Genomic DNA, 12,120 nt, shown 5'->3' with positions numbered 1-12,120 from the left:
ACTGAGGCCAAATCTTTGATGGCATAGTTTTGTTCAGTTCACAGAGTTGTTTTTAGAAGTTTGTATTGAAATACATGTACAAGACTATCTATGACTAACAAATCCGGTTATTCTATATACCATCATGAAGATTTTAACTTTTACAAATAGTTAAAAATAATCTCCTATGTCTTTTTATTTATTATATTAATTTATTAGTATTTTAAATTTATTATAATGGATATGTAACAATCTTCTAATTCTATTAACCGAGTTTAAAAACTCTATCAGTGATGTATTTGATCATTTTTCTTTAAAGAAAAAATAATGAGCAATTTGCACAGGAACCATATTGTTTTCTTTCAATAATTATTATTTTAATGAAAGTAACTTTAATGACAAGTTATTTTAGCAAAATAAAAATTCTGTTAATTATTAACTCAACCATTATTTTCAATTCAAGTTATACATATTTTTTTTAATTTTTAAGATTTATTACTTTTCCAAAGTTGGTTTTTAGTTAACATAATAAGGACTCTATTAATTTAATAAAAATATAATTATTATGAAGTAATATCATAAAATGACATAATTGATGATCAATTAAAAGAACAAATGAGAGGTGAGAATGTTGGAATAAGACTATGTTGCCACTTTTCATTGTGACTTGTGAGGCAAGGACAATACTAGAAATTTAACAAAGGAAAATGAAAGCCCGGCGTAGCCTTATCACAAAACCAAGGGAAAATAGAGATGGAAAAATCGACAGGCGGAGAATGAGCCACACATGTGATTACCCACAAATATGTCCAGACTCCCTGGCCCCAGTCTTTAGCTTTGCCCGTCACCCCTAAGCACCACCTCACAATTTTATCATTTTGCCCAAGTGCCCTGGAAAAACAAAGAAAGAAAGAGGTAAGCTTATGCTGCTCTGGGTTTCTTCTTCTTTTTCCGTTTTCTCTAAATTCAGATGAAACCGATTTAGCATGCAATGGTCATACTGGTAGGAACAATGCCTTCGTCTTCTTTAGCTTCCCTTGTTAATTTGGGAACCCTTAATGCTACTTTCATTAATTATTGCTCTGACCCAATTTCATCATCGTATTATTCTTGTATTAGAAGAGTTTCATTGTCTAGAAGGAGTTTCAGTAGGAAATGTAAATGTAAATACTCTGTGGCAGCCACCGATTTTGTTGCTGAGGCAAACAGTGCTTCCTCTTCTTCTTATAAAGATAGTGATTCTGATATTGTCCTTAAACCTGCCCCCAAGCCGGTTTTAAAGCCCCAAGGGGTGAAAAACGAAAAGGGTTTGTCTTGGGACGGTGAAGAGAGTGAGCGTGAGGATGAGGAGGAAGAAGAAAATGAGAGGAGTAAAGTAATTGAGTCATTGGGTGAAGTATTGGAGAAAGCTGAAAAGTTGGAGACTTCAAATGTAAATGTTAATGCTAATGTTACTGTAAATAAAGCAAAAGCGAGTGGTGGAGCTGGTGGTAAAAAGATTAAGACTTTGAAGAGTGTGTGGAGGAAAGGGGATAGTGTTGGAACTTTGCAAAAGGTTGTTAAAGAGTCTCCTAAGGTTAGTAATAATAACAATAATAATATAGGAGGAGGAGCTGGAGGAGGAGAGGGGAAGGTGGAGTCCCAAGGTGAAAGTGTTGGTGCGCCTTTAAGACCTCCACAGCCACCTTTAAGACCTCAACCTAAGCTACAAGCTAAGCCATCAGTAGCACCTCCACCTTCGGTGAAGAAGCCGATTATTTTGAAAGATGTTGGGGCAGCTAGAAAGTCAGAAGTTGTCAATGAGGCTGATTTGGATGAGAAGAGTAAAGAAAGAAAACCTATTTTGATTGATAAATTTGCATCGAAGAAACCTGTGGTTGACCCTCTCATTGCTCAAGCTGTATTAGCCCCTACAAAGCCAGGGAAGGGCCCTGCTTCTGGAAAGTTCAAGGATGATTATCATAAGAAAAATGTTTCCGCTGGAGGTCCAAGGAGGCGTGTTGTTAATGATGATCTTGAAATTCCAGATGAGGAGGCATCAGAACTAAACGTGTCAATACCTGGTGCTGCCACTGCAAGGAAAGGGAGGAAATGGAGTAAAGCTAGACGGAAGGCAGCCAGACTCCAGGCTGCCAAAGAGGCAGCGCCTGTTAAAGTAGAAATTTTGGAGGTTGGAGAAAAAGGCATGTTGATAGAGGAGTTAGCATATAATTTGGCAATTAGTGAAGGGGAAATTCTTGGATATCTGTACTCCAAGGGAATTAAGCCAGATGGAGTGCAAACTTTGGACAAAGACATGGTAAAGATGGTTTGTAATGAGTATGAGGTAGAAGTCATAGATGCTGACCCTGTTAAGGTAGAAGAAATGGCAAAAAAGAAGGAAATTCTCGATGAGGGCGACCTAGACAAGCTACAAGACAGACCTCCTGTTCTTACCATAATGGGTCATGTTGACCATGGGAAGGTTAGATGTAATCTTTTGCATGTAGAATTTCTCCTGTTCTTTTATTCCAATTTGAATATAAGAAGATGAAAGAAACATATGTTAAACACTAGACCTTACTAATGTGTATTTTGGTGATATATGCTTGGCAGACAACTCTTCTGGATGTTATTCGAAAGAGCAAGGTGTGTGGAATATTGATCAAACTAATACTCCTTTTGAATTTTTTTGGCATTTGAAATAAATAGAAACTTTCAGATCATAGGATTTACTTGTTCTAGTTGAACTTTTATTTCCTTTTTTTTAAAAAAAAATAATTTCAAGGTGGTGTACTTGTGATAGTATGATTGTCTGCACAAAAATTATTGATAATTAAGTTAATTGATCCTCAAAGCTATTTGCAGTGACTAACTAGCAAAACATGTGCGATATCAAATTGAAGCCTGACTGCTGGATATTTACAGGTGGCTGCCTCTGAAGCAGGTGGTATAACACAAGGAATTGGAGCATATAAGGTTGTAGTACCAATTGATGGCAAGTCACAACCATGTGTTTTTCTTGATACTCCTGGACATGAGGTAAAATATTCACTAGGAACTTTCAACTTTAAAGTTCTTTGTCAACTAGGAATAGCTTTTGCATCCCTTTTCAGTTTGTTGTTAGATGCTTCAGCAGCTACTAACTTCTTACATGAATGCTGTTATAGAGTCAATTCTAAACTGTAACTTGCTTGCATTGTGTTGCCCTTAGATGATATCTATTATATCCGTTAGTGTAGGCTTTTGGGGCAATGAGGGCTCGTGGAGCACGGGTGACAGACATTGTGGTCATTGTGGTGGCTGCTGATGATGGGATCCGCCCTCAAACAAATGAGGCCATAGCTCATGCCAAAGCAGCTGGAGTACCAATTGTCATTGCTATAAATAAGGTTTGTTAACTGCAAGTCATTTTCTTTTCTGACAATTGGAAAGCAAATCTATGCTAAGGGAAAACTCTGGTGGTTGGCAATGTTTAAGTGTTGGCATACAGATGCAGATAATATTATCCATTCCTCTATAACAGATAGATAAAGATGGAGCTAACCCTGAAAGAGTCATGCAAGAGCTTTCTTCAATTGGTCTGATGCCAGAAGACTGGGGTGGTGACATCCCTATGGTTCAGGTTTTTATTCTTTAGTGATATATCATATTTGCACGTCTATGTTGATTCATGTGCTTTGTGAATGCTTATATTTTGGCATCTCCAATTACAGATCAGTGCTCTCAAGGGGCAGAATATAGATGATCTATTGGAGACTGTTATGCTTGTTGCTGAGGTGAGTAATATTTGACTTTCCTGCATCTTGACTATTTTGCTTTGAAATTCTTCCTGTACAAAGCAAATATATAATCTTGCTTGTCACCGGTTTTGGCTGTCAAAATACGCAGTAGAGCCTTGGTTCCTTTTTCTTGTCTTTCTAAGTTTTCAAATCATTTTGAATTTGCTATGTAGTTTATTTTCCTTCTTAAAATACCAACTCAAGACATATATCTATCAAGGAATAACCTTTATTTGAATTCTTCTAACTGGACCAATTAATCATGTCATTAGGCACTTTACTGGTAAAGCATTTCAAGAAACACACATTTCACTAATGCCTAAAAAATTCAATATGATTTTAGGTCTAAGTAGTGATCTATCTTTGGTGAAATATTTCAATAGTATATGAGTTTTTTTGTGTCTAGCTATGAAGATATATCTGTTTTGCGTATTGTTACTTGCAATATGATCTTCAGCCTGATTGTTTCAGTTACAAGAGTTAAAGGCTAATCCTGATCGGAATGCAAAAGGCACTGTTATTGAGGCAGGTCTTCATAAATCTAAGGGACCAGTAGCTACTTTTATTGTGCAGAATGGAACCCTTAAAAGAGGGGATGTAGTTGTTTGTGGAGAAGCCTTTGGAAAGGTTGGTAAATAGAGTCAAACTCTAGATTCTTCTAATATGAAAATTTGCTGCCTACTATATTGTATAAATGCTTAATTTTGTGCATCTATCTCTGAGGGTTTGTTCCACTATGTCCATGGTCAGGTGCGTGCTTTATTTGATGATAGTGGAAACCGCGTTGATGAGGCTGGACCGTCCATACCCGTGCAGGTTAGCAAATTGTTATGTTTCCCTTCTTATTTAGCTATCTGTCTTCCCATCTTTAACTGTACTTTTTATTAGAGGCTTGAGAATTACTAATAAGCCTGTCAGTCTAAGTTGAGCACAGACATTGAACTGTTTTATGGACTCCTTGCAAAATAGTTAACAAATTGACATGCAGCTTGATATCTTTGTGGCCCTTGTAGGGAAATTAGTGACACACACACTTAAAATTTTGAAAGTGAATCTCTAATTTTGCTGTTCATTTTGCTGCTCAGATTCCATACTCTTAAATTATCTTGACTATTATTTTCTGAAATTATCTTGTTAATGAATTAAAAATTGTTAGGTTTTGCTATCTAACAATTATTATTTTGACACTTGTTAAGGTTATTGTTAAATATTTTTGATTAGAGGCTTGAGACATACTAATAAACCTGTCGGTCTAAGTTTAGCATAGACATTGAACTGTTTGTTGTTCTCTTTGTAAAACAGTTAGCATTTCAACATGAATCTTGATTTCTTTGTGGACCTCGTAGGGAAATTAGTGACACACACACACACACATTTTAAAATTTTAAAGTGAATCTTTAATTGTGCTGCCTAGATTCCATAGTCCTAAATTTTCTTGACTATCTACGGGGTGAAGGTGGGAAATCTCCTAACGCCTTCCCTGCACACTGCACTGACCCTCACAAGCCTTTAGAAAAACTATATATGTAGTCTAATTATTATGGGCCTTCTAACTTAAAACTTTTTTGTAGCTTCTCTTTCATTTCCTGTATTCATTTGCAGACACCAGCTATAATATATTGAAGAAGCTTTTTAAAGAAACTAGTTAAAATTACATTATTTATTGAGCACATTGGCTATCTGTTGTTTTGTAAGAAGCATGATACTTCCACTAGATCTAGGTAAAATGTACTTTCTTTATGCATGTATTTTGTGTATATGATAAGTAACGGTGAGCACAATTCTGTTAAAATTGAATTAACTGATTTGTTTGGTTTATTTAGTTAATTAGTTAATTCAGTTAAAAAGTTTGGTTAATTTGGTTGGTTTCAATTTTGAATTTATTTTTTGGCTAACTAAATTAACCGAACTTTAAATGACAAAAAAAAAAATGCTAGTGGCGGGAATTGAACCCACAACGAAGCTAAGACAATTTGTTTTGTTTGAATTGCTACCCTACCCTTTATAATTAAGTCAAAGTAAAGTTTGCAATAAAGGAGTAAACTTTTTATTATGTTTAATTAATCAAAATTTTAAGATAATCTTCCTATAATTAGCCCTTAACTACAAGTAACTCTTAACTCATAACCCCTTGCATTGATCATGTAATTGAAATATTTGATAAATGTTTTTTACTTAAGTATCTTGAAAAAAATATAAAAGAGATTGTGAGATATAGCTTTAGTCAATATGTAATTTAAAGTAAAAAAACGTAGCAAAGATAATTATGGGAATATAAACTCTGAGGGAACTTTAAATTAGATTAAATAAAGAATTAAATCATTTGAAAATCTAAAATATCTTATTGAGCTTGATACCAAATAAAATACTAACATCTTAAACACAAACTAGAATGGATAATAATGAAAAAAAAAAAACTTGTTAAGTAATTTGTACTTGTATAATAGACATGTTCTAGTTAAAGTGTTAATGAAAATTATAAATCAAGTTCTAAAAATTCAATTATCACCTTTTATATTTTGTATTTTTATTTTAGGGTAGACTATGTAGAGACTATTAATTAATTAAATCACCCGAATAGTTTCTTTTGTGTCTCTTTTACATTTTCTCTATCTTCTTTTGTTATTGATAAATAAGTTGATTGATACTTATTGTCCACTTTATAATCTACTCCTATTACTATTTCTTTTTGAAAAATTTTGAGATTAATAATTGAGGAATAAAAAAAATAATAAAGAAATGAAAGGGGGGAAACTACAAATAACTCAACACAATATACACTTTTTGTTTAATTTAGTATTGGAAATTAAAAATCTAATAAAAAAGATAGTTAACCTTAAAATTTTGGTTAACTGAACTAAATCAGTTAATTGGTTAAAGCAAAATTTCGGTCATTTCTGTTAACTTTTTCAGCTAGTTTGGTTAATTCTTTTCAATCATCATGGAGCCCCATGCATAAAAGAGGAAAAAGAAAGGGAAAAGAAAATATGTAAAAGAAGATGTCATGCACAAGTATGTGGTGTTGAGTTTCCATGAAGTGGTTTTTTCTGAACCCAACAACATGCAGAATGTATATGTGACCAACATATTTTGAAACTAAACCAAGATCAAGTTTTAGAATTCTGTTGAATCTCTGTGTCCGATGCTTGGTTTCCATACACTGGCTTTGTTCTGTCCAATTTTTAGTGTTACTCTAGGTTTAGAACTTCTCCTAAGAAATCTGGTGTGTATGTCTCAGGTCATAGGTTTGAATAATGTTCTGATTGCTGGTGATGAATTTGAGGTTGTTGCTTCCCTTGATGTTGCACGTCAAAAGGCAGAGGCTTGTGCAGAGTTGTTGCGAAATAAACGTATGTCAGCCAAGGCTGGGGATGGAAAGGTCACACTTTCTTCTTTAGCTTCTGCAGCGTCAGCTGGAAAGCTTTCTGGGTTAGACTTGCACCAGCTGAATATTATCTTGAAGGTTGATTTACAGGTATGCACATCAGATTTACACAAAGAAAAACAACATGCAAGGCTATCTCATTCATAACATTTGATAATTTGAGTTGTAATGAAATTTGAAGTGCATATGGATGACTTGGCCTTTCTATTGAATACTTGATGCTGCTGCTACAAGATTACTGGTCATATCTCATCGTATTTTAGGTAAAAGGGGGAAAAGAATGAAAAAGTGCTCTTGGCATGTGCAATAGTTATATCAAAATTTTATGCAAGGAATAAATAGCATCATAAGCCATCTGTGTGAATTGGAAATATTGTGTGTGAGAGTTGACCAATATTGATGAGACAGATTGGGTGCATGTGAATAGCATGAAGACTGATATGGAGCCAAAATAAAGGTTGTTTCCCTGTATTTATCCTCAAAAACTGACGATAGTGATTGGAAACAGTTGATTGGAGGATTTAGTTATATGCTCCAAACATTAAAATTTAGTTAATTAACTTATCTTTTTTATGTAAGAAACTAATCTTTGTTTGAAAAAATAAAGAAAACTTGTCTTTGGCTCTTCAAACTTATCTTTGTAAGAGAAACTACCCAGATTGCATCTTGGTATCCATTTCTAACATATTAGTAGGCTGCTTGGTGCTTGTGCTGCTGTGTTGATTCCGTGCAAACAATTGAACATCCTCAAACATTATAATCGTGCTGTGCTTGTGCTGTGCTTGTGCTGCAGTATTCCACTTTCTATCTCCAGTGAATGCTATAATTGCTTAACTGTATTTGTTTTCCACAACTAGGGATCAATAGAGGCTGCCAGACAAGCATTGCAGGTGCTCCCGCAAGATACTGTCACTTTGAAGTTTCTCTTGGAAGCAATGGGAGATGTAAGCTCCAGTGATGTTGATCTTGCGGTTGCTAGCAAAGCCCTTATCTTGGGATTTAATGTGAAGGCACCTGGTTCTGTCAAGAGCTATGCAGAAAATAAAGGTGTTGAGATTCGGCTTTACAGAGTCATCTATGAACTTATTGATGATGTGAGGAATGCAATGGAAGGACTCCTAGAGCCTGTAGAGGTTAGTTTAATGTTTAAATAATTGAATTTTGATTTCAGGGTTGTAGATGCCATGTGAGATGGACTGAGTAGATCAAGCTGTTTGATATCCCATTTGGTTCATGAGTTGACTAATACACTGTCTGGATTGATGGGAATAGGAAGAATGAAGAGGGAAGGGGGGAAGGAATGGACCTTGCCCTTGTTTGGGAGAGCTGAAAATGAAAATAGAGGGGAATGGAGGGAAACCCTTTTATCCCTTCCATAACATAGTCCCATCATGGGTTCCATCTGTTCTTAATTTCTTTGAAGGAGCCTTTGATTCTAATTTCCTGAATCAGTTACATTTATATTGTACTTCTATCTATGGCTACATTTCTTCAATTCTTGGTAGTCATGTTTTCCGTCAATTACCTTGACCATTCTCTTCTACTTCTAAAGGAAGCAGAGACATTGATTCCTCTCTTTCTCACCTTCATTTTTTGATATTTTTGTTCCTTTGACACTGTTCTTGTGTAGTCTCTAGTACACTGCTTTAAACAGTGCTGCTGTTGTAAGCTTGGAACTTATAGGTTTAAGGCTTTGGATTCTTGCATCATGTGCTTGCTTTTGCTGCAGTATGTTACAATTTTCTCATCAAAGATTACAAGTTGACAGTTACTGCTTCTGTGTTGATAGGAGCAAGTACCAATTGGCTCTGCAGAGGTTCGGGCTGTTTTCAGCAGTGGTAGTGGTCGTGTTGCTGGATGTATGGTAACAGAAGGAAAGGTAGTGAAAGGTTGTGGCATTCGTGTCATTCGAAATGATCGCACAGTCCATGTCGGTGTTCTTGATTCACTGCGACGGGTTAAGGAACTTGTGAAAGAGGTATAATGTTAATTGCCAGTACTGCTTCTTTCTTTGTTCGCATTGCCCACCCCCAACCCTCCCCTTTAACATGACATTTTGATGCATGCTTTCTTTGCTCATATGTTTCTGCTGATGTGTTTTAAATTGAGATGACAGATAATTTTTTTGGTATATCATGTAATAATTGTGCTTGGGAGGATTTGATGGGTTTGATATTCTACCTAGTAGGGTGACATATAGATGAAAGAAACAAGTAATAATAAGCTGATCATAATTGCACATAAAGAGAACTGCAAGCAGTAGTTACACTTTGTTGAATAAATAGATCGGAGCTTAATATATATTTGATATATATTATCAGATGAAATTTTGAATGATTAGAAAGTTAGTACTCACAAAATTATCTACATGTTTGGTTGCTTATGTGGTTGTAATTGTCTTGCCTTCATGAGCACTTTTGGGGTTTTTTCTAGACCAAATAAAAAAGCATAAAAAAAGATTTCAAGAAGTCGTAAGGTGAATTGAATTATGTTTGGTTAGGCATTTCATTTTGGGCGCTTTTTCTATCTTGGATAATGAATGATATGATTGACAATTATTTCAACCTATTTTGTTTATAACTGTATTTTCCATAATAGTTGGAAATTATTAATGTTTAATCTTTCGGCTAAATAGAGCTTGTTTTTACTTTAAATTACTTTGATGGTACTTATTTTGTGATTCCTAGGGATGTTGATGTAGTTTGTGATTATGATATGTTTTGGCAACACCAGATGCATCTGATTGTAGCTTCTTTTGGTCCATTTGCTTTTATTCCAATAAAATCCTTCCAAATATATGAAAGTTTAACAATCTGATGATATCTTTTTCCCTACCTTCGGCATCTCATCTTGGTTTCTTTTGTCCTTCCATTTTCTATAATTTGTCTGGGGAACATAGATCATGTGTGCAGCAATTTGATGTGAAGAGAGGTAATTAATAGAAAGATAAAGACTTGAGTTTGAACTTTATTATTTGGTTGAAACAGCTAATATGTGGGCACCTTGGAGCTTGATGTAAATATGAGGCCTTCATGAATATTCGATTATAGCACATCTTTTCCTTTTAGTTTTTCACTTGTCACTACTCCTTTGTATTCTCTGTCCTATTTATCTAATGTAGATCCAGTGGCGTTGCCTTCACCTTTGTTTTGTTAATCCTTTCCTTCATGTTGAGATATGTTTATGGGAGGTTTTTGCCTTACAGAAGGTTTAGGCTTTGCTTGGTAGAGTGGAAAATTGGGAGGATGGAAGGGGGTGGGTTGAAAAGTGGAGAGACAATGATTTTCGCTATTGCTTATTAAGAGAAAAAAAGTGAGAGGAAAGAAAACAGGAGAGATTACCATTTTCCATCTTTATTCACAAAAACAAATCATTCCAAATTAGAAAGATTAGAGGAAAGAAAATGGGAGAGGTGCGAGTTAAATGTTACATATTTACAAGATTGTCCATCATATTTACTTTTTTATCTTAACTTACAAAGAGTATAATAGTAAAATAATATAATTTTCTCTTTCTTTTTTTTCATTTTTTAACTCTACCAAGCAATGGATGGAAAGAAAATTATTATTTACATCCATTTTCCCCTCATTCTTACCAAGCACCAATGCAAAGGAAACATTTGTTTTTCTACTTTCCACTTTTGTCCCCTAAATTTCCATCTTTCCATTTTCTATCCAGCCTACCATGCAAAGCCTTAATGTTTGGGAAAGTTGAATTCTGGTGTCATACTTGTAGATCATGTTGTGAGATGCTTTTTTGAGAGATATTAGGCCTATGATTTGATGAATATTTCTAGTGTTGATCCTGAAGATATTTAGGGAAATATGCTGGAATAGTACTTGCTTTCTAGTTAGCTGCCTCGGTCAATAATTTCATTTTTTCGTCCACAATGGATGCACTACATATATCTCTCTTCTGGACAGGTAAATGCAGGGTTGGAGTGCGGTATGGGAATGGACGACTACGATGAATGGCAGGAAGGAGATATTCTTGAAGCCTTCAACACGGTTCAAAAGAAGCGGACCCTGGAAGAGGCATCTGCTTCGATGGCAGCTGCACTGAAAGGAGTAGGAATTGAGTTGTAGTTGTAGAAGTGCACAGGGCTACAAAATTGGCTTATTGGCTTTTCTTCATGGAATCAACATTTTTTATGACAGGCGCATATACCACAATGCAGTGTCTCTGCTGCTGCTTTGGGCATTGCTTAACGTGCATCATATTAGAGTTTTCCCCATACTGCAATCTATTATCAAGTGCGGCATGTTGAGGATCTGGGCTTGCAGATTTTGCCTTTGTTGTAACCTTTTTTTGCTGTATATATTAACATCTGGCTCCAGCTTGCTTTTGTAAAGACTGGACAGTTACATTCCACAAGATTCAATGTAGAAAATACCTTGTAACGTTTACCCAAAGAGGGCAAAGGAATATAGTTGGAAAATGTGGGATAGCGTTTTGCAAATGTGCTGGCAGGATGGCATACATTTCTCAAGCTGTAGGTCTGGGTATGTGAAATCTGTTGAGTCTGAACTTAGGTTTTTAGGTCTAAAAGGAAAGATTTCGCTTTGTTTGGTAACCAGGAAAATAAAATGTTCAGAGGCACAGCACTGATCTTTCTCTCGAGCTGTTTGAGTTGTGGAATGTATCTCTTTTTCCCTGTGCAACGGGTTATATATAATATCGAAATAATACAATATTATTTTATTTTAAGTGATTAAATTTATTCTAAAACTAGCATATTCAATAGCAATACCATCAACCTAACGGAAGTAGGTTTCTTATTTAAAAAAAAAAAACGTAGATTCTTATTTCAACTAATAATAAATAATATTGATATAAAAATATAACATTAGATACTGGTTGCACCCAACGAGTTCAAAAGTTTAAAGATTTGTGGTGTTTGAATGGAACAAGTGGCAACAAGGTTGCAAATGAAAGGTCTGTTTGGTAATCAGAAAATAACTTGCTGAAAGAAAAATTTTTTGTGTAAGTATTATT

At 35.0% G+C, this 12,120-nt stretch overlaps 1 protein-coding gene across 1 annotated transcript; it reads left to right on the top strand.

Moving 5' to 3' along the window:
- Positions 835-11,745, top strand: LOC18594652 (translation initiation factor IF-2, chloroplastic). The gene is made up of 12 exons (XM_018124931.1): positions 835-2,443; positions 2,575-2,607; positions 2,887-3,000; positions 3,201-3,350; positions 3,485-3,583; positions 3,675-3,737; positions 4,212-4,367; positions 4,491-4,556; positions 6,979-7,215; positions 7,983-8,258; positions 8,915-9,103; positions 11,049-11,745. Exons 1-12 carry the CDS (start codon positions 971-973, stop codon positions 11,208-11,210), a joined length of 3,018 nt encoding a protein of 1,005 aa, XP_017980420.1. The 5' UTR covers positions 835-970; the 3' UTR covers positions 11,211-11,745.

Source organism: Theobroma cacao, chromosome 7 (genome assembly GCF_000208745.1).
Source record: "Theobroma cacao cultivar B97-61/B2 chromosome 7, Criollo_cocoa_genome_V2, whole genome shotgun sequence".
NCBI classification, from domain to species: domain Eukaryota; kingdom Viridiplantae; phylum Streptophyta; class Magnoliopsida; order Malvales; family Malvaceae; genus Theobroma; species Theobroma cacao.
Note: the sequence above shows the minus strand (reverse complement) of the source record. Positions and strands in the feature narration are given on the sequence as shown.

Excerpts from the sequence above, each read along its gene's own strand:
- LOC18594652 (XM_018124931.1), top strand. The coding sequence starts at position 971 with ATGGTCATACTGGTAGGAACAATGCCTTCGTCTTCTTTAGCTTCCCTT. Across the intron at positions 2,608-2,886 it reads ATGTTATTCGAAAGAGCAAG|GTGGCTGCCTCTGAAGCAGG; the intron begins GTGTGTGGAATA and ends GGATATTTACAG. Across the intron at positions 4,368-4,490 it reads GTGGAGAAGCCTTTGGAAAG|GTGCGTGCTTTATTTGATGA; the intron begins GTTGGTAAATAG and ends GTCCATGGTCAG.